This window comes from Bos grunniens, chromosome 17, assembly GCF_055505025.1.
Source record: "Bos grunniens cultivar Pamir isolate PY7600 chromosome 17, Bosgru_T2T1.0, whole genome shotgun sequence".
Lineage (NCBI taxonomy): Eukaryota > Metazoa > Chordata > Mammalia > Artiodactyla > Bovidae > Bos > Bos grunniens.
Window position 1 is genome coordinate 51,223,035 of NC_141181.1, and position 24,754 is coordinate 51,247,788.

The 24,754-nt window shown below is 52.7% G+C and overlaps 1 protein-coding gene and 3 non-coding genes across 10 annotated transcripts in view; 2 read left to right on the forward strand and 2 right to left on the reverse strand.

Annotated features, from left to right (window-relative positions):
• Window positions 1-19,296, forward strand: part of DHX37 (DEAH-box helicase 37) — a 30,887-nt gene extending 11,591 nt beyond the window's left edge. Inside the window, exons 6-28 of one of the 7 annotated variants that reach the window (XR_015144427.1) lie at window positions 563-655; window positions 1,837-1,933; window positions 2,816-2,929; window positions 5,733-5,834; window positions 6,020-6,134; window positions 6,739-6,834; window positions 7,039-7,121; window positions 7,950-8,097; window positions 8,531-8,607; window positions 8,933-9,165; window positions 9,737-9,813; window positions 10,970-11,081; window positions 12,542-12,648; window positions 12,739-12,927; window positions 13,388-13,512; window positions 13,607-13,723; window positions 14,980-15,152; window positions 16,064-16,178; window positions 16,302-16,439; window positions 16,637-16,731; window positions 16,825-16,898; window positions 18,527-18,624; window positions 18,780-19,296. Coding sequence is in view for 2 of the 7 variants with exons in the window: in XM_086347274.1 (XP_086203400.1) it covers window positions 563-655; window positions 1,837-1,933; window positions 2,816-2,929; window positions 5,733-5,834; window positions 6,020-6,134; window positions 6,739-6,834; window positions 7,039-7,121; window positions 7,950-8,097; window positions 8,531-8,607; window positions 8,933-9,165; window positions 10,970-11,081; window positions 12,542-12,648; window positions 12,739-12,927; window positions 13,388-13,512; window positions 13,607-13,723; window positions 14,980-15,152; window positions 16,064-16,178; window positions 16,302-16,439; window positions 16,637-16,731; window positions 16,825-16,898; window positions 18,527-18,624; window positions 18,780-18,865 (2,587 nt within the window). In the remaining 5 variants the exon portion in view is untranslated. Of the gene's footprint in view, window positions 1-562; window positions 656-1,836; window positions 1,934-2,815; window positions 2,930-5,732; window positions 5,835-6,019; window positions 6,135-6,738; window positions 6,835-7,038; window positions 7,122-7,907; window positions 8,098-8,530; window positions 8,608-8,932; window positions 9,166-9,736; window positions 9,814-10,969; window positions 11,082-12,541; window positions 12,649-12,738; window positions 12,928-13,387; window positions 13,513-13,606; window positions 13,724-14,979; window positions 15,288-16,063; window positions 16,179-16,301; window positions 16,440-16,622; window positions 16,732-16,824; window positions 16,899-18,526; window positions 18,625-18,779 lie in introns of those variants that run through there. The other 6 variants (XR_015144423.1, XM_086347274.1, XR_015144426.1 and 3 more) reach the window with 6 other exon arrangements.
• TRNAR-UCU (transfer RNA arginine (anticodon UCU)) lies at window positions 5,371-5,443 on the reverse strand. Its single transcript has one exon. It is a non-coding gene; the product is annotated as a tRNA-Arg (tRNA).
• A 5,021-nt stretch (window positions 19,297-24,317) lies between the features above and the next one.
• On the reverse strand, window positions 24,318-24,389 carry TRNAA-UGC (transfer RNA alanine (anticodon UGC)). The gene has a single exon. It is a non-coding gene; the product is annotated as a tRNA-Ala (tRNA).
• Window positions 24,390-24,648: 259 nt separating this feature from the next.
• Window positions 24,649-24,720, forward strand: TRNAD-GUC (transfer RNA aspartic acid (anticodon GUC)). The gene has a single exon. It is a non-coding gene; the product is annotated as a tRNA-Asp (tRNA).
• Window positions 24,721-24,754: the final 34 nt, after the last annotated feature.

The following is a 24,754-nucleotide window of genomic DNA, read 5'->3' on the forward strand; positions in this document are numbered from 1 at the left end:
GTCGTCTCCTGTTAGCCCTTTTGACCCGTGTATGTTGAGGTCCCCAAGACCGCCCCCAAGTCAGCAATTTTCTTGGAAGACTCCAGGTCCTACAGTGAAGGACACAATGTTCCATCAGCAAAGGAGGAAGGCACGTGGGGTGAAGTCTGGGGGAACCAGGCGCAGCCTCCCAGAGCCCTCTCCTGGGCAGTCACACAGGACGTGCTTCATTCCCCCAGCAACGAGTTGTGATAACACGTATGAGTGTCCTTTACCAGGATGCCTGTAGACACTCAGCGCCCAGGGTTCTTCGTTGGGGGTTGGTCACGTGGGTACTCTCTGCCTGGTACCTGCCAAATTCTAGACTCCCTGAAGGAAAAGCAGTTGTCAGCATGAACCATGTAGTTTGTACAGACAGTCCAGGCCCAGGGAGCCCCTCTTATCCATCAGGGAGAGGTGGGAGCCCCCCTGAAATCCAGGATCCCAGACACCAGCCAGGGACATTTGTAGGGACAGCAGCCTCGGGCCTGCTGGGTCAGCTCCTTCCTGCCTGAAATTCAGCCCTGTGTTCTCCCCCTCACAGCGACAACAGCATCATTGGCGTCACGGAGCCCCGCCGAGTGGCTGCCGTGGCCATGTCCCAGCGGGTAGCCAAGGAGATGAATCTGTCGCCACGGTGAGTGCTCTGCTTCATGGAGGAGGGTTGAAGATGGCCCTCCAGGCCCACCGAGCTGAGCCGTGACACACGCCCTCGTTCACCCTGGAGGCCGTTCACAGATGTCCGTATCTTTCCTATGCCATTTCACTGCATATCTTGAAATTTATAGTATACACAAAGCTGCCCCCACTTTCTTTCATCCTCTTTATTTAACTCGTTAGTGTTAAGTTTCCAACCACATGCCAAAGTGGAAAGACTAGTATAACGAGCCCCCAGGTACCCGAGACCCGGTTTCAGGAATTGTCACCTCGTGACCAGCTCTGTTTCATCTGTGCCCCATGCTCTCCCTCAGTTCTTGGGGAGCAAGTTTCAGATGTCTTATCATCTCAGCCTCAATATTTCATCGTGTAGGTCTGAAAGATCAAGACTCTGTTTTGGGGATTTTTGTTTGTTTTTGGCTGCCCCTCGTAGCTTGGGGATCTTAGTTTCCCAACTGAGGACTGAACCTGGGCCCCTGCAGTGGAAGCTCGGAGTCCTAAACACTGGACCACCAGGGTGCCTAGTTGCTCAGTCTTGTCTGACTCTTTGCGACCCCATGGACTGTAGCCCACCAGTCTCCTCTGTCCATGGGGATTCTCCAGGCAAGAATACTGGAATGGGTTGCCATGCACTCCTCCAGGGGATCTTCCCAACCCAGGGACTGAACCCGGGTCTCCTGCATTGCAGGTGGACTCTTTACCGTCTGAGCCACCAGGGAAGCCCTAGGACCACCAGGAAATTCCCTGTAACTTTTTTTTTTTAAGACAACTATAAACATAATTGTAGTACTGTAACCATCACTAAAAAGTATGTCCTAACTCCTGAGTGTGTTCCTTCTGTGTTCCCATTTCCTGGATTGCCTCCTAAAAAGTGTTTAGAGTTGATTGTTTACATCAGGCTCCAGCCAAGATCTGTGTGCATGTGTGATTAATATGCTCTGGACTTGTCTGTGAGTTCCCCTCACCCCTCACACTGGAGGCCAGGGTCCTAGAGAGGGAGGCAGAGTGGCCCAGTGTCTGGGCCTTAGTAGGTGAGCTGGTGGGCCCTACCCTTAGCCGCCTGCCTAGAGGGACCAGGCCTGCTCTGCTGGTCTCCTTGGAGTAGCCACCACCCCAAGCAGCCGCAGCTCTAGGGGACTGATCCGTAGCTTGTGCCTGCAGGGTCGTCTCCTACCAGATCCGATATGAAGGAAACGTGACCGAAGAGACCAGAATCAAGTTCATGACTGATGGTGTCTTGCTCAAGGAAATCCAGAAGGTTGGTTGCTTTTCTCATGTCACAGAGCAAGGCTGCTAAGCGTAAGAGTGGGAAGATAGGATGTCACCCAGGGTGTGAGCAGCCAGCGTGACAAATTTTGGCAAAGCACTGCATTTACTGTTGTGTTGCTGTGTGACCTTGAATAAGTTACTTAACCTCTCTGGGCCTTGGTTTCTTGATCTGCAAGCTGGTACTTTCCTCCTAATTGCTTTAAATCATGTGAAGCATGAAGGCACTTTAGCAAAACACCTAATAGGTGTTCATTACATGTGAGCTTGTATGTTTGTTGCAGTTTGGTTCACAGACTTTATGCATTAGCCAGAAGCACACTACTACCCACTGGCTGGCTGAGGTTCCCCTGGGCAGGGGTCTCTGGGGAGGGCAGAGGTGACTCCTGCCTCCTCTGCCTCGAGGCCAGCCAAGATCACTGTGAAGGCGGCTGTGAGTGTGTTTTGGGGTCTGATGGCCCCTGTCTGTGTGGCGTGTGCTGCCCTGGTCCCCGCCCAACATCCCCTGGTCCCTGTTTCCTGCCTGCCTCCCCACCACCCGCATTGGTAGCTCGGCTCTAATAGATCACAGCTGCCTTTTCTCTAGCAGTTTCTCTGCCAGGCCCCAGGCTCTGTGTTGTCTGCTTTACAAACAGTAATTGTCATCGAAACTTCTCCATGACCTCTTGAGATGGGTCCTCTTGTCCCATTTTACAGATGAAGAAGTAGGCCTGGGGTCGTAGGCGACGACCCCCTGCAGGCCAAGTGCTCTTGAATCTGTGTCAGCTACCAAAGGGGTTCATTGAGTGGGTGCTTTGGGAGGCACACTCATCCTGGGGTGCTCCAGCCCAGATGGCCGTCCTCATCCCTGGACCTCCTCCCCACTCCTCCCTAGGACTTCCTGCTGCTGAAGTACAAGGTGGTGATCATCGACGAGGCCCACGAGAGGAGCGTGTACACTGACATCCTCATCGGCCTCCTGTCCCGCATTGTGTGTCTCCGGGAGAAGGTAGGCCGGAGGTGCCGGGGGACCCCGAGGCCCACTCAGCCCACCCCCATCCACACCCGGACTGCTGCTGTGAGAGGGTCTCCTAGAACAGCCTCCTCCAGGCCAGGAGCCGGGGCTCTGGGTCTTGGTGTAAACAGATTCCAACCCTAGGTTCAGCTTCCTCGTCATCTGTTACTTTTCCCTCTGTCAGAGCAAGAGGCTCAAGCAAAGAGTTCACTGTGGGCCAGGCGACACTGTGGGCTTCCCGGCTGGCTGAGTGGTAAAGAACCCACTTGCCAATGCAGGAGATGCAGGTTTGATCCCTGGGTCAGGATGATCCTTTGGAGAAGGAAATGGCAACCCACTCCAGTATTCAATGGACAGAGGAGCCTGGCGGGCTATAGTCCATGGGGCTACAAAGAGTTGGACATGATTGAGCATGCATGCACTTAGCCAGACCCCACTGTATCTGGCTTTAAGACACCAGCCAGGTCTTTGAAATCCACAGAACTGGTGGAGCCAGCCACCAAGCCCATATACTCCATGTGCTGTGAGACACCCTGCGCCCGGCTTGGGGTCAACTTTTCCCTCCACCTGCCCCCTCCCTCGATTGGGCAGGGATGGTCGTCAAAGGGATGCTGTGCTAGGATGGGGTGCCATGGAACAGTTCCCGCCAGTCCCACTGAGAAGTTGATGCTTTTTCATACCCCCTTCTTAGAAGTGCAGAACCTTTGTCATCAGACATCAGTTCTGTGTGTGCTGTGTGCAGGGCTCTCAGTGAACAAGACAGAAGTTCCTGCCCTCATGGGGTTTCCATTTTAGTGAAGGCAATTGGCAGTAAGCCACTCAGAAGCCTGTGAATTCCCGGTGGACAAAACCAGGAAGAGAGAGCAAAATCAGGCAGAAGGTAGAGGGTTGGTAGTGTGATGAGATTCACAGAGAGTGTGGCCTTTGAGTGGGGGCGGTTGGAGGAAGGGAAGGAGTGAGAAGCAGCTGCTGAGAGGAGGAGATTCTAAATGTCAAGAAAAGCAGGTGCAAAGGCCCTGGGGCAGGTGTAGGGCTTGTGTCGGGTTTTCGTTTTGGGGTTTTTTTGGTTAACTTTATGTAATTGATGCATTTAATGTGTGCAATTCAGTGGGTTTTAGCATATTCAGAGTTATATGCCATCACTGCAGTCAACTTTAAAATATTTTCATCACCCTGAAAAGAAACCTATTAGCTATCTCCATGGTCCTCCCCCACTCTCCCATCTCAAGGTATCCATAGTCTATTTCCCATCTCTGTGGATTTATCTATTCCATATGTTTCACATAAATGAAATCACACAATATGCGTGTTTTTTTAAAAACTTTATTTATTTGGCTCACCAGGTCACAGTTGTGGCACGCAAGATCTCTGCTCTTGGTTGCAGTGTGCAGCGTCCAGTTCCCTGATCAGGGTCCAAACCCAGACCCCTGCATTGGGAGCACAGAGCCTTGGCCACTGGACCACCAGGGCGGTCCCAGCACGTGGCCTTCTGTGGTTGGCTTCTTTCACTTGGCACATTTTCAGAGTTTATCCCCATTGTCGCGTGTGTCAGTGCTTCATTCCTTTTTATGGCCGAATCATCATCCATTGTGTGGCTGGACCACATTTCACATACCCATTCATCTACTGTTGGAGACTTGGGCTCTTCCCACTTTCCATCTCTCGTGAATGTCTGTCCAAGGGCCGTTTTCTTTCTCTTGGGCCTGTCCCAGGAGCAGGGTTGCCAGGTCCCACAGGGGCTCCTCATGTAATCATCTGAGCCGCTCCAGACTGGCTTCTGCAGTGGTCACGCCTCCCGTGTTCTCGCCCACGATGTACAGGCTGCCTTCCACATCCTCACCCACACTTGACATTTTGCATGTTTTTAGTCCTCAGCCATTCTAGCAGCATCTCACTGTGGTCTTGATTTGTGCGTTGAGGATGGTCAGGCAGCTGAGGGTGGCAGAGCAGAGAGAGTGAGGTGGGAAGAACAGGAGACGCATGGGGTCATAGAGGTGCATGTGGTGGGGCCACACAGAGGAGATTGTGTTGGGGAGGAGGCAGAACCTTTGGTCTACACTGTGCCTCTCATCTTGGCTTTTGTTTACCAAAGACACTGAACTTCCGGGGTTTGCAGTTTATAAGCTTCAGAAGACAGCTTCCACGGGCTTGAGAGCAGAGCCCACCACGGGGGGCACAGCAGGTGCTGCTGAGGAGGCTGAAAACCAGGCACACCCACTGCACCCATCCCTGAGTCAGGCTGCACCTCCTTGTCCATTTTGGGGACAGACAGACAGTCATGATGTCGGGCGGGGGCTGACAGCAGCCATACCCACTGTTCCCATGTGTGGGGTGGACCCCAAGCTAAGCCCTCCTGTCTCGCCTAACGTCATCAGAGCTTACTCGGGAATCTTTTTTTTTTAAGCCTTTGTTTTTTCCCATGACACACTGCTTAGTTCCCCGACCAGGGATTGAACCCCGGTCCTCAGCAGTAGAAGTGCTGAGTCCTAACCACTGGACCACCAGGGAAGTCCCTCAGGGGGGATCTTAAGGGCTCCTTTAACAGGCCACTACCATCCACTTCAACTTTTTCTTGGATCTTTGGCATCCAGAAGAGGGGCTGAGGAGCAGGTTTGTGGGGCTGGAGATGAGACCAGGAGGGCAGAAGTCTCCCCCGACCCTGCCGTCAGTTTTCCTGGCCCCAGGTGGCCATGGGTCCCCAGTCTCTTGTTCCCCAGAGGGCAGAAGTCTCCCCTGACCCCGCCATCAGTGTTCCTGGCCCCGGGTGGCCATGGGTCCCCGGTCTCTCGTTCCCCAGAGGCACCTGCCGCTGAAGCTGCTCATCATGTCGGCCACGCTGCGAGTGGAGGACTTCACCCAGAACCAGCGGCTCTTCACCCAGCCACCCCCGGTCATCAAGGTACCATCCAGGCCAGGGTCTCAGGGCTGCCAGGGGGAGGAGGGCCCCTCTGTCAGCCACAGCAGAGCTTGGGATTGCCTGAGGGTTGGGATGGTAGCAGCCTTCATGGTCAGAGTTCAGGGAAGGGGGAGGGCTCAGGTCTGGCTCAGGTCATCCCCCACCCCTGACCCCGTGCCTCCCGGTAGGTCGAGTCCCGGCAGTTCCCGGTGACAGTGCACTTCAACAAGCGGACGCCACTGGAAGACTACAGCGGGGAGTGCTTCCGGAAGGTCTGCAAGATCCATCGCATGCTGCCCGCAGGTGAGACCCTGGTGGGCTGGGGCAGGGGGTCCTCCCCTTCCAGACCCAGGGGTGCAGGCAGTGGGGGCTCGGGGTAGCACTTGGCCTCTCTGTACCACAGTGTCTGCAATGGTCCCAGGGCACTCACCGCACCTGCCCTGCCTTGTTCTGCCCCAAGGATTGCAAGGCTTCAGGGACTAACCAGACAGTGGGGCTGTGAGTGCCTTTTGTCCCCACAGACACAGAGCAAGTGGACAGGTGTGTTTCACCTGAGTGTCCCTCCTGACCCCCGCCCTCACAGTTCTCTCCACATCCCCATGACGCATACTCTGATAGTTCCATTTATCCATTTACCAGGTGATGAATACTTGGGTTGCGCCCACTTCCTGGGAGTAGACCTGCTTTCCCAGTGCTCATGTCCAGGAATTCAATGCCTGTTTCCATGGTATAGGTTTAGCTCCTTGTCCCAGCTCATCCTGTTGCTCGTGTGGGCCTCTGCAGCCTTGATTTGACCAGCACTTCCTTGCGCCCCAGCTCTCAGATGAGGGCCTGGCACATGGTCATCACCAAGGCCACGTCTGCCACGTGAACAAGCGGGTCACGGCGGGTCTGGTTCTCCCTGCAGGCGGCATCCTGGTGTTCCTCACGGGGCAGGCGGAGGTGCACGCGCTGTGCCGCAGGCTGAGAAGAGCCTTCCCCCTCACCAGACACAGGCCCCCAGGTAACCCCAAGTGCAAGCCCATCACCCAAGAGGCTGGGGGCAGGCGGCCTGGCCTTCGGAGCCTCCCTAAAGGAGCCAGTCCCTTGCTTGCCCTCCCTTCCCCGTGAATGGTGATTAATGACCCTGGACAGTGAATGATGGATCCTGCTTACCTGGCATGAGCCTGGAGATATCTTTCTTCCTAATTGGTTCATCTTTTCCCAGAAAAGGACGATCAAAGAGATTCAGTAGAAGAAACAAGGAGGTTTAAGAAGTCACGGGCACGGGCGAAGAAGGCCCAGGCCATGGTACGTAGAGGCCAGAAAAGGCAGCCCAGACTCTGAAGCTGCCTTGTCCGCGTGGTAGGCACCAGCCCTGTGCACCTGCACAGATGTAAAGTTAATTAAAACCACATAAGGGCGTTCCCTGGTGATTCAGTGGTTCGGATTCAGTATTTTAACTACTGAGAGCCTGGGTTCAGTCCCTGGTCAGGAAGCTAAGATCCTGCAAGCCACACAGCATAGCCAGAAGAAAACCCAAATAAAATTAAGATTCAATTCCTTGGTCATTTTAGATACTTTTCAGGTGTCCAGTGGGCCCCCAGGGCTGCTGGTGACCTTGTTGGGCAGCAGGGATCTAGAACCTTCTTGCTGAAGAGAGAGTGGTTGGCTGGTGCTGCTTCAGGGCCTGGAGGGTGGGCTGGGATTTCCCATTCCAGGCTCCCTATGCTGGGGGCTGGGAGGAAGCTTCTGGAAGGCCCAGCCCTGGGGCCTTGAGCAGGGCCTGCAGAAATGCCCAGGGTGGGTGGGACAGAGAAAGCGGCCCTTGGGGTTTGCTGGAGAGCTGGGGGTGGGCGGGCCGGGCACTGGGGACTTTCACCCCAGGGCATTTGCAAGACTTCACTATTGCTTCTACACCGTGCTAGGCAGCGGTCTCAGGGCTTCACGTGTGTTAGCTCTGCGTCCTCAGGGCAGTCCTGCAAGCAGTCCTGTGACCACCCCTGACTCCCAGATGACACTGAGGCAGGGGTAGCACGTGACCAGCCTGGGGTCATGTGGCCTCGGACTCTGCTCGTGACGCCAGTGTCCACGTAGGGCCACCTCCAGCCCTCCATCCCGACGTCTTCTTTACCATAGACCCTGCCGCAGATCAGCTTGGACAGTTACTCGGTGCTGCCAGCGGGCGACGGCGATGAGGATAGGGAGGCAGAAATGGACGACGAGGAGGAGGCGGCCCTGGCCTCCGACCTGGACCTGGACTTAGGGGACCACGGAGCGGATGGAGGTGGGACCTGGCAGGGACTCGGCTGGTTCCTGCTGCACGGGCTGGGGTCGAGCGAGGAATCCTCCCTGGGCACGACCCGCAGGGGAGCTGGGGTTTCTGCCTGCTCCACCCTTTGCTGTCTCCTGAGCTCCTGAAACCACGGAGCACAGAGGAGGCCTTCAAATATCTCTTGTGCTGGTTGTCATGGGGGCGACGCTCCCAGGCTCGGCTTTGCAGGCAGTGGGGGGTTAGAGAGGCTGAGATCAAGCCCTTGGGGATCCCCATGCAGGACTAGGGGCTTTCCTGAGGAGAGACTGCAGTGTGCCCACCCTCTCTGCCAGTGCCCGGGGTTGAGCCCTGGCAGTGGAGCTGCAGGGGAGCCTCTCTGGCAGAGCAGGCAGGGGTGCCAGCAGCTGGGGGCACAAGATACAGCCGACCTCTGCTGCCCCTGCAGGTGAGCAGCCCGATGCCTCTCTCCCCCTTCACGTGCTCCCTCTGTACTCGCTGCTGGCCCCGGAGAAGCAGGCGCAGGTAACCGGGTGGGCCCTGGAATGGATGCCCAGCAGGGGTTCCTAGGATGTTGAGATGGGGGCGGGTCAGGCCCTGGGTCACCTCCCCATCAGCTGTTAGATCAACACTCCAGGCTTTTGAAAGGGTCTTGGGGTCTCCTACTTGGAGAGCATGCCCACGTTCAGTTTGGGAGCAGTGGCTGTAGGCAAGGAGAGAACCTATCAACCTCGTCACCTCCGGGCCCTGCCCTGCCTGCTGACTTCCTCTGACCTCAGTCCCATGATTTCTTCCCTGACTGGCGAGACAGTGATCAGTTTTCTTGCTGCCACCCTCCCGTCCATCCTAGGTCTTCCAGCCTCCCCCAGAGGGGACACGGCTGTGTGTCGTGGCCACCAACGTAGCCGAGACGTCCCTGACCATCCCGGGCATCAAGTACGTGGTAGACTGTGGAAAGGTCAAGAAGCGGCACTACGACCGTGTCACTGGCGTGTCCTCCTTCCGCGTCACCTGGGTCTCCCAGGCCTCAGCTGATCAGCGGGCGGGCCGCGCGGGCCGGACAGAGCCTGGCCACTGCTACAGGTGGGGCTCCCTGGGGTCCCCCAGTGTCCTTGGGCTACTGTGCACTGGTCACCCACCCTCGTCCGGGGAAAGGGGGTCCCATGTCCCACTGGAGACTGTCCTTCCTTGGGGTCCACACACCCTTTCCTGTTGGCTTTCAGGCACTTCATTATTCATTATTCTGCTGCTGATAGCAGGCCCTGTGTTTATTAGCACCTTTGTTTTTATTTTATTAATAGCTTTATTGACATCAGATTCCCATAGCATAAAGCTCACCATTTTGAAATGTGCAGTTCTGTGGATTTTAATATATTCAGAGTTGTACAACCATCACCACTATTTTCTTTTTAAAAAAATGTATTTTTACTTATTTATTTTGCTGTTCCGGGTCTTCGTTGTGGCGTGTCGGATGTAGTTCCCTGACCAGAGAGTGAACCTGGGCCCCCTGTACTGGGCGTGTGGAGCCTTAGGCACTGCACCACCAGAGAAGTCCCACTACTGTTCATTTTCACATATTCTCATCACTGCAAAAGAAACCCAATACCCAGTAATCAGTTTCTCCCCACACCTCCCTACCATCCCCACCCCCCAGGATCTGGCAGCCACTCTCTCCTTCCTGCCTGTATGGATCTGATCATTCCGGACATTTTCTGTAAAGGAAATCAGACGGTATGTCACCTTTTGTATGTGACTTCTTTCACCCCACATCATGTTTTCAAGGTTCATCCACAGCCTGTGTCAGTGCTTCGTTGCTTTTAATGGCAGAACAACATTCTGTTGCACGTTGGATGGACCACATTTCCCGTGTCTGTTCATCAGCTGATAGACACTTGGATTGCGTCCACATTTTGGCCCTTGTGAATTGTGCCGCTGTGAACACTCATGTACAAGTATTTGAATGTCTGTTTCCATGTCTCTCGGGTAAATACCTAGGGAGTAGAATCTCACAGTTATGTGGTGATGCTGACATTTTGAGGAACACGCCAGACTGTTTCTGCAGCAGGCACCCCATTTTATATTCCCACCAGCAGTGTGTGAAGGTTCTAATTTCTCCACGTCTCTCCAATGCTTGCTATTTTCCACTTCATGAAAATGAAAGTACAAGGTGGTATCTCGCAGTGGTCTTGGTTTCCATTTCTCTAATGACAGTGAGCATCTTTTCACATGCTTATAGGCCATTTGTACGTGTTGTTTATTTTTCAGTCCTGTCTATCTTTTGATTGGTGAGTTGTTAAGTATTCCCTGATGATCCTGATGTTAGATCCTTGTCAGAGGTATCATTGGCAGATAATTTTCTCCCAGTTTATGTGCTGTTTTTTTTTTTTTCCCAATAACTAACTTCACACCATTCTTTTCAACCTTGCTTTAAATTACAAAAAAAAAAAAAGAAAATTGAGAAACTATGCAAAGAAAAGTAGTAAGAAATAAAGTAGTTGAGTGCCATGTGCCAGGCACAGTTCCAAACACTCTGTGTGACACCTAAAGTATCTTCACTGGGGACTTCCCTGGTGGTTCAGTGCTAAGACACCACACTCCCAGTGCAGGGACCGCAGGTTCGATCCCTGGTCAGGGAACTAGGATCCCACATGTTGCACGCCTCAGCCAAATAAATAAATAATAATTTTAAGTAATAAAGTATCTTTCCCAGTCTCGATGGGGTAGCTGCTGTGTTAGCCCATCTCACAGGTAAGGCAAGTGAGGCAGGAAGAGGGTAAATACCTTGCCTAGTAAGGTGGTGGAGTCAAGATTCAATCCCAGGTAGTTTGGCTGAGTCTCTTTTTTTACTTCATTTTTTTTTTAATCTCTGATGCTTCCCTCTGCTCAGACTCTACTCATCTGCGGTTTTCGGTGACTTTGAGAAGTACCCCCCTCCTGAAATCACCCGGAGGCCGGTGGAGGATTTGATCCTTCAGATGAAAGCTCTCAACATCGAAAAGGTCAGTTGTAGCCACAGCCCTGCCCTCGCGCCACTGACCTGCCATTGTCCCAGGGTTCAGGCTGGTGTTCTTGGGCAGCCTGAGCCCCCTCATGGGCTGTTCCCCTTTCCTGGGCTGTTCCCCATTCCTTGTGGCCCTGAGAGCTGAGCCTTGTGGTGCTCACCCAGCCCCTCCCTGGTGGTCTCTTGTGAGACCCCCACCTTCCCAGTACTGTGCCTTCTAAGGAGAGGGCGGTCAGTGACCTTGCGGCTCAAGGGATGTTCTGCCCACTTGGTCCTCTAAGGGAAGGGTCACTCGCCTCTCCCCTGCTCCCAGAGGGGTGGTGTAGGCAGAGAAACCCCCTCCACATCAGCTGTCACTCTCAAGCCTTCCTCCCTTAAGCCCCTGGCAACCATGAGTCTACTTTTTAATCTCTGTGGAATTTACATTTTGGACATTTCATAAAAATAGAATCCTTTGATACTTATTCTTTCTTATCTGACTTCTTTCAGTCAACGTTGTGGATTTTTGTTTGCTTGTTTTAGCCAATTTAAAACTCATTTATCAATCAGCTCAATTCACAATAAGATAACATCATAAAAGAGAGGATCATGCTTTTCATTACATTAGTATGTTTGGGTTTTTTTTTCACTGTCAAAGAACCTGTTGATAGACATTTGGGTTGTTCTCACCTTTTGGCTCCTACAATTAATGCTGCCATGAACATTTGTGTACAACTATTTATTTGAGCACTGGTTTTGAGTTGGTCACTCTTTCTAAGCAACCCTCAGGCAATCCCTGAGGCCGGTCACTCTGTGCCCTGATCATCACATTGTCTGGGCACATTTTCTCCCGTGAGACTGTTTATTCACATGTATACTCACTGTTCATCTGGAATGAAAGCTCAGTGGGGCCAGAGCCCTTGTCTTGTTTTTATTATTTTTTTCATTTTGTTTTTATTGGCGTGTGGTTGCTTTACAGTGCTGTGTTTATTTCTGCTGTACAGCAAAGTGAATCAACTATATGTATATGTATCTCCCCTCTTGCTTGGATTTCCTTCCCATTTAGGTCACCACAGAGCACTGAGTAGATTCCCTCTGCTATACAGTAGGTTTTTGTTAGTTAGCTATTTTATGCATAGTATCAGTAGTGTTTCCATGTCAATCCCAATATCCCCGTTCAGCCCTTGTCTTGTTTTATCAACCTCTGTCACCAGGAACAGCTCCTGGTGCACACGAAGTGCTCAGTACATGCTCTTGAGTAAGAGATGATGTGAATGAATGAACAAAGAGGGCCTTTGGGGTTCCCCTGGCACAGGGACTTTGAGTGTGCCCAGGCCCCCATGTCCCATGTTCTGAGCATGAGTGGTGCTTGGAGGGTAGGCAGTGGGAGCCCCATCCCCTTACCAGACCTGCCCTCGCCCCCTCCTCCAGCCCTCCACTGCGTTCACATGTCTCCCGCCATGGCTCCCTGTGTCCTAGGTCATCAACTTCCCCTTTCCAACACCCCCCTCCGTGGAGGCCCTCATCGCTGCTGAGGAGCTGCTGATTGCACTGGGTGCCCTGCAGGCTCCCCCAAAAACAGAAAGGTAGGGGAGGGACTTGAGGGAAGCGGGGAGCCCAGCTCCTGCCCCATTCTCGGCTCTGACCCCTCTCCGAGCTGACCCTCCATCCTCCAGGGTGAAGCAGCTGCAGAGGTCCCGGCTGAGCTGCCCCATCACCGAGCTGGGCAGGACCATGGCCACGTTCCCTGTGGCGCCACGCTACGCCAAGATGCTGGCGCTGAGCAGGCAACATGGCTGCCTGCCCTACACCATCACCATTGTGGCTGCCATGACCGTCCGGGAGCTCTTCGAGGAGCTGGACAGGTGGGGGGCTGTGGGACGGGCATTCAGGGATCGGGGTGCGTGGGTGGGGGGAGCCCACCACGGGCTGAGCAATGCTGTGAAATCCAGCCTCCTGGGGCATAACTGACTCAGTGAGTGGTCTTATATGAAATCTGCATCCTCCCTGCGCCCTGCCAGTGTTCCAGTCTTTACAGATCTCTGGGTTGGGGGGTAAGGGGGGTGTGGTTTGTTTTTTATTTTTGCCCTGCCACAAGGCTTGTAGGATCTTAGTTGCCTGACCAGGGATCGAACGAACCTGTGCCCCCTGCAGTGGAAACCTAGAGTCATAACCACTGGTCCTCCAGGGAATTCCCAAGACCACGATCATGGTGATCAGAGACCCCACCAGGCATTTTCTGGGCCCTCTCTGAGTAACTGGCAGGTCCCCTGCCCCTGTGGCCCAAGCATCAGGGCAAAAAGCCCAAGTGGCGTGTGCTCATAGGCCAGCTGCCAGTGACGAGGAGCTCGCCAGACTGAAGGGCAAGCGGGCCCGCGTGGCTCAGATGAAGAGGATCTGGGCAGGGCAAGGAGCTTCTCTGAAGCTTGGAGACCTCATGGTACTGCTGGGTGAGTGCCCAACGTGGGCGTGGCCTGGGGGTGGTGGGGAGGGTGGGAGGGCGGGGCGGGGCACCGAGCAAGCGCTCCCCTCCTCTTTGCACAGGCGCCGTGGGAGCCTGCGAGTATGCAGGCTGCTCACCCCAGTTCTGTGAGGCCAACGGACTGCGGTACAAGGCCATGATGGAGATCCGGCGCCTGCGGGGCCAGCTGACCACCGCAGGTACCCCCCACCCTCCAGCCTCCTCCCATCCTTGGGCAACACCCGGCAGAGAACTTGACCCTGTTGACATTCTGAGCCATGTCATCTACATATAGTCGGTTCTCATTATGCATAGATTCAGTATTTGCGGATTCACATTTTCAGTAAAATTTACTATAGTGTGCGGCACTTCTGTGATCCTCTGAGGACACACACACAAGCAGGGCAGTGATACGTGGACCCTCTCTCATCAGGTTGTCTGTCAATCTCATCTTTTCCTTGATGATGTCCCTCTCATTGCCCTCTGTCCCAGGTCTAGTGTGGACCAGCTGCTGGCTGCACCTCCTGCCCAGTGGCCACATCCAGGGGTCTCTACTCTCAAGTAGGGTCCAATCCTGGTTTGTTTCTCCAGCAGTGGAAGGGGCCCCTCTTGTTGAAGTTGGGGAGCAGGTGGCGGTTCAGCCCTCCATTTTCCACCCCTCTTTAGTCTGAACTGTGAGGACCAGACCTGTTTGAAGCCACATCAGGGCCTGGCGTGGGTGGCAGATCTTTGTCCAGCCCAGGGATCTGCTTCCTTCCCCTTTTTTCCTTCTTCTTCTTTCTTTTTTAAGTTAAACAACATGGGTTTCACTGAAGGTTTTCTAGAGAAGACAGATTTACATTGCAAACCTCATAACAGAAAGCCCTTGAATTCCCTGGCAGTCCAGCAGTTAGGACTTGGGGCTTCCGCTGCAAGGGGTGCAGGTTCCATCCCTGGTCAGGGAACTAAGATCCACAAGCCCACTCTTCCCTCCTGCCTTCCTGGTCCTTCTTGTTTTCACCCTTCTGCTCCCTCCCACGCAAACAGCAAGGCCCAAAGCCCCATCTCCTCCCTGCTGCACAGTGGGCTTCAGATCCTTCTTATGTGGAAGGAGGAAGCCTCGCCCTGGGTCTCACGCCAGGGCCTTGCAGCACAGGGCACTCGGGAGAGATGGTCTGTCTCCACATTGTCCTTCTCGGAGAGCATGGCCCGTGCACTGGGTTTCCTGGGTGGGTGTGCTCCCTGCCCCGAGGCCGACAGGGAGGCGGGTGTAGGCTGTCTCAGCATAGTCTGCTGCCCACAAGGAAACTGGGGTTTTGTCCCAAGGAAGGAGCAGACGTGTGAGCAGCTGTTTCTGTCCCACTGGGGGCCTTGTCTCCCGGCAAGCTCTGTGCACAGGGCCTAGATGCACAAGTGGCTGAGGCCAGGCAGAGCCAGCCCCGGGCCCGGCTGCACTGACAACTGGCTCCCCTCTCAGCCAACACCATGTGCCCTGAGGCCGGGCTCTTCGTGGACCCTAAGATGCAGCCGCCTAACGAGGACCAGGTGACCTACCTGCGGCAGGTTGTGACAGCCGGCCTGGGTGACCACCTGGCCCGCAAAGTCCGGAGCGAGGACCTGGTGGACGACAAGTGGAGGAATGCCTACAAGGTTCGCCGCTGTCTCGGGGATGGCCCGCAGGGCGGCCGTGCCTAGGGCCCCTGCCCTCCTCATCCTCCCATCTGTCTCGTGTCCTAGCAGCCTGGGCGCTGAAGACACCTGGCCCTGGACAGTGTCAGGATGCCTGTGAGCGGCAGCTGGGGGGACCCTTGGCTCTGGGTGGGCCTCTCGTCCTTGGTCACTGGCCCCACCGTCCCTGGGAAAGTTCCCACCTAGGACCAAGGTGAAATGACAATGCAGCCGCTTCTCCCTTTGGGCGTGAGCTTCCCCGCAGCTTCATTGAACAGAGACAGAAAGCACATCCCATACTCGCCACTGTAAAATGTACAATTCAGAGGTTTCTGGTCTATTCACAGAGTTGTGTAACCATTACCGTAGTTAATTTCAAAACATTTTTATCACCCCAAAAAAGACACCCTGTACCCATCACTGTATCACTCCACATTTTCCCTGAATCTCCACACCCCCCCCTTTTTTTTTAATTTAAATTTATTTATTTTAACTGGAGGCTAATTACTTTACAATATTGTATTGGTTTTGCCATACATCAACATGAATCCGCCACGGGTGTATCCACCCCTTGAGTCTGCTTTCCGTCTACATGGATTTGCTTTTCTAACGCGTTTCCCATGAATGGGATCCTGCCCTGTGTAGCCTTTTACACTGGCTTTTTTAGCTCAGTCTCCCATTTTGGGCGGGTCATAACTGTGGCCTGTGTCTGTACCTCTCCCAGCAGGCTGCCTGCTCCATCGGTGGACACACCCTGCTGGTATAGCCATTTGTCTTTTGATGGATGCTGTCCTGCTTTTCTGGCCGAGGATGTAACTGAATTCACAGGGGTCAGCCTCACGCGCTGCTCATGTATCTCCCAGACTCATGCCCACCTACCATCTCTCTTGCAGACCCCTCTCCTCGATGATCCTGTCTTCATCCACCCCAGTTCTGTGCTCTTCAAGGAGCTCCCTGAGTTTGTGGTCTACCAGGAAATCGTGGAGACCACCAAGATGTACATGAAAGGTAGTGCAACTGGCTGGACCCTCACCTGACCCCCCTGCTCTGGTGAGCTGTGTCACCGGACCTGTGTGGGGAGAGCCCACAAGCCCCTCGCTGAGACCCCATCCTTATCTTCTGGGCCCCCAGGTGTATCGACCGTGGACATGCAGTGGATCCCAGTCCTGCTGCCTTCTTACTGCCAGTTTGACAAGCCCCTGGAGGAGCCGCCCCCCGCCTACTGCCCCGAGAAGGGCCGGATGCTGTGTCACCGGGCCAGCGTGTTCTGTGAGTCAGGGTGACTTCCCAGTGGCCTTGGGCTCCAGTGGACACGTGGTTCCCCATCCTGTGTGCCCTGGGAAGTGTCTGCGTCCTGGGCAGTGTCATCCCAGGCTGCAGGACCCTGCAGATGGGTGGGGATGGGACTGAGTGGGGAGCCATGGGGATCCATCGCGGCCCCTCGCTCACCAGCTCCTGTGCTCCAGATCGCGTTGGCTGGCCGCTCCCAGCCGTCCAGGTGGATTTTCCAGAAGGCCTTGACTGCTACAAACACTTTGCCCGGGTTCTGCTGGAGGGGCAGGTAGGCAGCCCAGCAACTCCCTTGGCCTCTTCCTTGGCACCATGGGCAGGATATGAGCCCTGGATTCCCCACCGTCCTGTGATCTCTCCCCAGGTCTTCCCCAAGCTGGCCTCATACAAGGGCTGTTTGCTGTCCAGCCCCAGCACGATGCTGAAGACATGGGCCAGGTATGGGCTTCCCTTGGGAGCATCAGATCAGGCAGGTGGTGGTGGAGGAGCTGTGTCTTGGGGCTGCCGTAACAGATCCCTACCCACTGAGGGGCTTAAAGCAGCAGACGTGTATTCTCTCATAGTCCTGGAGGTTAGAAGTTCAAAGTTGGGGTGTCAGCAGGGCTGTGCTCCCTCTGCAGGCTCCAGAGGAGGATCCTCCTGGCCTCTTCCCACCCCTCGTGGTTCCAGGCACTCCTTGGCCACCACATTCCTCTAGTCTCTCCCTCTCTCTTCCCATGGCTTTCCCTCGTCTCTGTGTCTTCTCAGGTTATCAGATCCAGGGTCCACTCTCTCCCGTTTGACCTTGTCTTAATTACATCTACAAAGACCTTCCTTCCAAATAAGGTTACATACTGAGGTTCTAGGCAGACATGGTCTTTGGGGGAGATACTAGCCAACCTGTTTGCTTCCCAGATGGCTCAGTGGTAAAGAATCTGCCCGCAATGCTGGAGACAATCCCTGGGTCAGGAAGATTTCCTGGAGAGGGAAATGGCAACCCTCTTCAGTAATCTTGCCTGGAGAATCCCATGCGTAGAGGAACCCAGTGGGCTTCAGTTCATGGGGTTGCAGAGAGTCAGACACGACTTAGTGACTAAACAAGTCAGCCTATTATAGAGCTGCCAGGTCTGAGCAGGAGGCACCCTGTACACCTGTGCCCCTGGGGGCTTCTGCCCACTGAGCATGAAGCCACCCCGACCCCACCCATCATCTTACTCCTGCCCTTCCTCCTGGTCTCTGCTTATCCCTGCTCCTCTCTTAAGGCTTCCCTGGTGGCTCAGATGATAAAGAATCCGCCTGCAAAGTGGGAAACCTGGGTTCGATCCCTAGGTTGGGAAGATCAGTTGGAGAAGGGAATAGCAACCCACTCCAGCATTCTTGCCTGGAGAATCCCCATGGACAGAGGAACCTGGCCAGCTATAGTCCATGGGGTCACAGTCAGATATGACTGAGCGACTAAGCACACACACTCCTGTCTTTTTCTTCTTTCTGCCCATGGAACAGTCCCAAGAAGCTGCCTCCCTCTTCCTGAGGCTGGCACCCCAGACCAGGCAAGGGGCTTGAGGCACACACACCTGCACCCCCCGGGGATTCAGGATGGGGCTGTGGTTCCAGGAGCCCCTGCCTACCAGGTCATTCACCAGCACTTGGTTTTGAGCATCCACTCTGTGCCAGCGGTGTTCTCGTGCTGGGATCGAGCCACGACCATGTCCTGTGCGATGTTCCAGTGCAGGGAGGTTGAACAACTAGTACAAGGGGCAGGTGGTGGCCCAGCCACGAAGGGACAGAGCAGGACGTGGGGATGAGGCACCGGGCAGGGAAAGAAAAGGAAAGCCTGACTGAGCAGGTTCAGGGGAGGCAGGGCTGTGAGGCAGGCAGAGGTCTGGAGGAAGGTTCTAAATGGGATGAGCAGCAAGTACAGAAGCAGCCTGGGTGGGTGGATCAGAGGCAAGTGGTAGGAGGTGATGGAGTCTAGATCCTTTCATGCACCCGGCACCCCTAGTGAGAGGAGGGGAAGGAGACCTCATGGGCGGGGCTGGCCTGGCAGTGGACTTGAAGAGGCCCCATGTCCTGCATCCCATCCACAGGCTGCAGCCCAGGACAGAGAGCCTCCTGAGAGCCCTTGTTGCCAAGAAAGCCAACTGCCGAGATGCCTTGCTGGTGGCTTGGAGCAAAAACCCCAAATGTAAGCCTGATCAGGGCGGGTGTCCCACAGCAGGAGGGTTGAGGGGAAGATGGGATGGGGCCACCCAGGGGACCTGGGGCTGGTGGGAGGGTCTGCCCTGCAACTGGTAGGCGGGCACACAGCCACTCTGACCGCCCTCCCTCTCTTCTCTGCAGACCTGCTGACCGAGTACCTTGAGTGGCTCCCACAGGCCGTGCACACTGATGTTGAGAAAGCCTGGCCACCCACCCGTGACCACTGATGCGGCGCCTGCCTGCAGGCCAAGGGGGCCTGGCAGCGATCAGGGTCCACTGTGGCCACCCTGAATCCAGACTGCACCCAGGAAACAGGTGGAGCCCTGGGACACCCTCTTGGCTCAATCCTGGGCACAACTTGCTGCCATCCTGGGAAGTCCAACCCAGGGTGACTTTTTTTTAACTATTTATTACAAAATGGATAATGGTTTTATCTCCCATGCTGGTCCTGTTTTAAACATGCTCTGTGGACTACATTAGTCCCTTGTAGAGCAGCAGGGCCTCCTCTGCTCTTCGTTCCCTGCCGGTATGGTGCAAGCCCCTCCCCTGCCCCAGCCAGGGAGGGCCCCCAGGGCTCCAGCTGGCTCCTGTGGAGCTGGCGGGGTCAGCTCCCCGCCGTCTACATTGCTGTGTAATAAATCCTAACTGACAACAGCTATATACTGAGTCTAGTGAGTTCTTTTGGTGAATCTCCAAATTGGGGGGAGCAGGGGGAGAGGGGCCTGGGAACATCCTGCCTGTGCGTGCACTCAACACATGCACGCACACATGTGGAAACTAGTCTGGGTAAATGCTCACAAACATCTTAGTGGTGATACAGGGCACAGTGAGCCTATAGAAGTTGATCATTTTTCTTTTACTTAGGTTTTTGCCCTGAATCAACTTGCACTAATAGAAACACATAAATTCGGGAATTTCCTGGTGGTTCAGTGGTTAGCACTGTGCACTTTCTTTTTTTTGTTTTGTTTTTTTTTTTTTTTTGGACCCTCCAAACACGGGGAAAGGCTTTCGGCGATTCCTCTCCCTGCACTATCAATGACCAGGGCACAGGCAGTGTGCACTTTCACTGCTGGGCCCCAGGTTTGATCCCTGGTCAGGGAACTAAGATCCTACAAGACTTGCAGTGCAGCCAAAAAAATAAACATACATTCCATAATATATATACAGAAGACAAAACAACAAAGATACATGGGGGTTAATATTTCCAAAACTATTCACTTTCTTCACAGCATGGCCCTGCTAAGTCGCTTCAGTCGTGTCCGACTCTGTGCGACCCCACAGACGGCAGCCCACCAGGCTGCCCCGTCCCTGGGATTCTCCAGGCAAGAACACTGGAGTGGGTTGCCATTTCCTTCTCCAATGCATGAAAATGAAAAGTGAAAGTGAAGTCGCTCAGTCATGTCTGACTCTTCACGACCCCATGGACTGCAGCCTACCAGGCTCCTCCATCCATGGGATTTTCCAGGCAAGAGTACCGGAGTGGGGTGCCACTGCCTTCTCCGAGCATGGCCCTAGTGTTCCCCAACCAGGAGGTCTCCCCTACTCCTCTGCCCACATCTAAGCCATCTGCCAGGTCTGTCTATTGGTTCACTTCCAGGATCTGCCCCTTGCGCTCTCCACTTCTACTACTGGGCCACCCCCACCTCCACTGCCAGGATGCCACCACCAGCTCCCACTTGGGCCGTGGCAGTAGCTTCTTGGCTGGTCTCAGGTCCCCTCTGCCCAACTATGATGAATTTTCCACATGGCAGCCAGAGGGAACCATTTAAAACATATCACATCCTTCCCCTGCAACAGGTCTTCAGTGTGTTGGAAGAGTCAACCCTCTCCTGTTGTGCTCAGTTGTGTCCAAGTCTCTGTGACCCCATGGACTGCAGCATGCCAGACTTCCCCCTGTCTTCCACCATCTCCTGGAGCTTGTTCAAACTCATGTCTATTGAGTAGGTGATGCCATCAACCATCTCATCCTCTGTCATCCCCTTCTGCCCTCAATCCTTCCCAGCATCAGGGTCTTTTCCAATGAGTCAGTTCTTCGTATCAGGTGGCCAAAGTATTGGGGTTTCAGCTTCAGCATCAGTCCTTCCAAAGAATACTCAGGACTGATTTCCTTTGAAATCAACTGGTTTGATCTTGCAGTCCAAGGGACTCTCAAGAGTCTTCTCCAGCACCTCAGTTCGAAAACATCAATTCTTTGGCACTCAGCCTTCTTTATGGTCCAACTTTCACATTCATACATGATTACTGGAAAAACTATAGCTTTGACTATATGGATGTCTCTGCTTTGTAATATGCTGTCTAGGTTTGTCATAGCTTTCCTTCCGAGGAACAAGTGTTTTAATTTCATAACTACTGTCACCATTCACGGTGATTTTGGAGCCCAAGAAAATAAAGTCTGTCACTGTTTCCATTGTTTCCACATCTATTTGCCATGAAGTGATGGGACCAGATGCCATGATCTTTGTTTTATTGAATGTTGAGTTTTAAGCCAGCTTTCCACTCTCCTCTTTCACCTTCACCATGAGGCTCTTTATTTCCTCTTTGCTCTCTGTCATAAGGGTGGTGTTATCTACATATCAGGTTATTGATATTTCTCCTGACAATCTTGATTCCAGCTTGTGCTTTATCCAGCCCAGCATTTCTCATGATGTACTCTGCATACAAGTTAAATAAGCAGGATGACAATATGCAGCCTTGACGTACTCCTTTCCCAATTTGGAACCAGTCTGTTGTTCTGTGCCCAGTTCTAACTGTTGCTTCCTGACCTGCATACAGATTTCTCAAGAGGCAGGTAAAGTGGTCTGGTATTCCCATCTTGAAGAATTTTCCACAGTTTGTTGTGACCCATACAGTCAAAGGGTTTAACATAGTCAATGAAGCAGAAGTAGATGTTTTTCTGGAGTTCTCTTGCTTTCTCTATGATTCAACTGATGTTGGCAATTTGATCTCTGGTTCCTCTGCCTTTACAAGTTCTCTGTTCATATACTGTTGAAGCCTAGCTTGGAGGATTTTGAACATGACCTTGCTAGTATGTGAAATGAGTGCAATTATGCGATAGTTTGAACATTCTTTGGCATTGCCCTTCTTTGGGATCGAAATGAAAAATGACCTTTTTCCAGTTCTGTGGCCACTGCTGAGTTTTCCAAATTTGTTGGCATATTGAGTGCAACATTTTAACAGCATCATCTTTTAGGATTTGAAATAGCTCAGCTGGAATTCCATCACCTCCACTAGTTTTGTTTGTAGTGATGCTTCCTAAGGCCCATTTGACTTATCACTCCAGGATGTCTGACTCTAAATGAATGATCATACCATCGTGGTGATCAGGGTCATTAAGATCTTTTTTGTTTAGTTCTGTGTATTCTTGCCACCTCTTCTTAATCTCTTCTGTTTCTACTAGGTCCATACCATTTCTGTCCTTTATTGTGCCTATCTTTGCATGAAATGTTCCCTTGGTATCTCTAACTTTCTTGTCCTTGGAGAAGGAAATGACAACCCATTCCAGTATTCTCGTCTTTCCCATTCTGTTGTTTTCCTCTATTTCTCTGCATTGTTCACTTAGGAAGGCTTTCTTATCTCTCCTCGCTATTCTTTAAAACTCTGCATTCAGATGGCTGTATCTTTTCTTTTCTCCTTTGCCTTTCACTTCTCTTCTTTTCTCAGCTATTTGTAAGGCCCCGTCAGACAGCCAATTTGCCTTTTTGCATTTCTATTTCTTGGGGATTGTTTTGATCACTGCGTCCTGTGCAATGTTATGAACCTCTGTCTATGGTTCTTCAGCCACTCTATCAGATCTAATCCCTTGAAACTATTTGTCAATTCCACTGTGACAAATAGTGGATGATTATTATATCTATTACTGTGGGCAAGGATCCTTAGAAGAAATGGAGTAGGCCTCATAATCAACAAAAGAGTTCAAAATGCAGTTTTTGGTGCAATCTCAAAAACAACAGAACGATCTCGGTTTGTTTTCAAAGCAAACCATTTAATATCACAGTAATCCATGTCTATGCTCCAACTACTAATGCTGAAGAAGCTGCAGTTGAATGGTTCTATGAAGACCTACAGGATCTTATAGAACTAACACCAAAAAAAGATCCTCTTTTTTTTGGGAATGGAATGCAAAAGTAGAAAGTCAAGCGATACCTGGAGTAACCAGCAAGTTTGGCCTTGGAATACAGAATGAAGCAAGACCAAGGCTAGCATAATTTTGCCAAGAGAACACACTGGTCAAGAAGAAATACCTTCTTCCAACAACACAAGAGATGACTCTACACATGGACATCACCAGATGGTCAATACCAAAATCAGATTGGTTATATTCTTTGCAGCCAAAGATAGAGAAGTTCTATGCATAGTCACTCACTTCAGTCATGTCTGACTCTTTTTTTTTTTTGTCTGACTCTTTGCAACCCTATGAATTGTAGCCCACCAGGCTCCTCTGTCCATGGGATTCTCCAGGCAAGAATACAGGAGTGGGTTGCCATGCCCTCCTCCAGGAGATCTTCCTGACCTGGGGACCCATCTCATGTCTGCCTGCTTCTCCTGCATTGCACACAGATGGATTCTTTACCCACAGGAGCCAAGAGAAGCTCTACAAAGTCAAGAAAAACAAGACTGGGATCTGACTGTGGCTCAGATCATGAACTCCTTATTGCAAAATTCAGACTTAAATTGAAGAAAGCAGGGAAAACCACTAGGCCATTCAGATATGACCTAAATCAAATCCCTTACAATTATACAGTGGAAGTGAACTCTCTCCTACTCTCATTCACTGAAGGCAAATTCCATCCCCCACTGCTCTCAACCTCAGGGCCTTTGCATCTGCTATGCCCTCTGTTTCTGCAGACAGTGTCCCGCCACACACTTTATCTATGGCAGCTCCCACATCCTCCCCCTTTTGTCTCCATGTCATCTCTATTACTGTCTTAATAAGATTCACTGCTCCTTGCTTATTGCTAGCTTCCTAAACTAGAATACCAAGTCTGGGAGGGGTATGAAATCTTGCATGCCATATCTGGGGATACAAGGGAGCACACAGTAGGTGCTCAATGTGTCCACTTTTCTTTGCACTAGGTGCTTAGGAGTCCTTGAATGAATGAATGGCCAGTTGCAAAACCCTCCTTAGAAAGTTAGTGTTTTCTAACTGCTTGATGACCCGAATCACTAGGAGTGTTAGTTTAAAATCGCAGGCTCCCTGCTGACCTAAATGGGAATCTTCAGGGGAGGGGACAGGGGCATCTGTGATTGAGACCAGGGGCATTTGACTAGTACTGCCCTCTCCAACGGAGAAGGCAATGGCACCCCACTCCAGTACTCTCACCTGGAAAATCCCATAGACGGAGGAGCCTGGTAGGCTGCAGTCCATGGGGTCGCGAAGAGTCAGACATGACTGAGCGACTTCACTTTCACTTTTCACTTTAATGCATTGGAGAAGGAAATGGCAACCCACTCCAGTGTTCTTGCCTGGAGAATCCCAGGGACTGCGGAGCCTGATGGTCTGCCATCTATGGTGTCGCACAGAGTCGGACACGACTGAAGCGACTTAGCAGCAGCAGCAGCAGCAGCCCTCTCCAATGAAGCCCACTTCTTAAGTCAGATGGTACGGAGAATTTAGGTCCCCTTTCCTGGTTTGCTGTGTGACTGATCCAGAGGAGGTGGCAAAAAAAGAGAAAGAAAATGTGGAGATGCCGGGGATTGAACCCGGGGCCTCATACATGCAAAGCATGCGCTCTACCACTGAGCTACATCCCCTTTCTTAGGATGGTCTGTTCTTGGAATGAGGATATAGAAAATCGTATTTTCTCTTTTCCCAAACATTGCGCTCTTTCTGGACACTCAGAATTCAGTCCGTGAGTGCCTTTACCAATTCAAATAGGTCCACATCCCGGGGAGCCCGCTAGCCAGGGACGCCCAGCACTGAGCGGGTGGAGATCGTAGCGCGGAGTAGATGTGGCAGCGGAAGAACGGTGTTTCTTTATGGGTCCGGCTGGAGAACGCTGTATAAGTTGCATCCTCGTTAGTATAGTGGTGAGTATCCCCGCCTGTCACGCGGGAGACCGGGGTTCGATTCCCCGACGGGGAGGCCAACAAGACGTTTTAATTCACTACAATCTCCA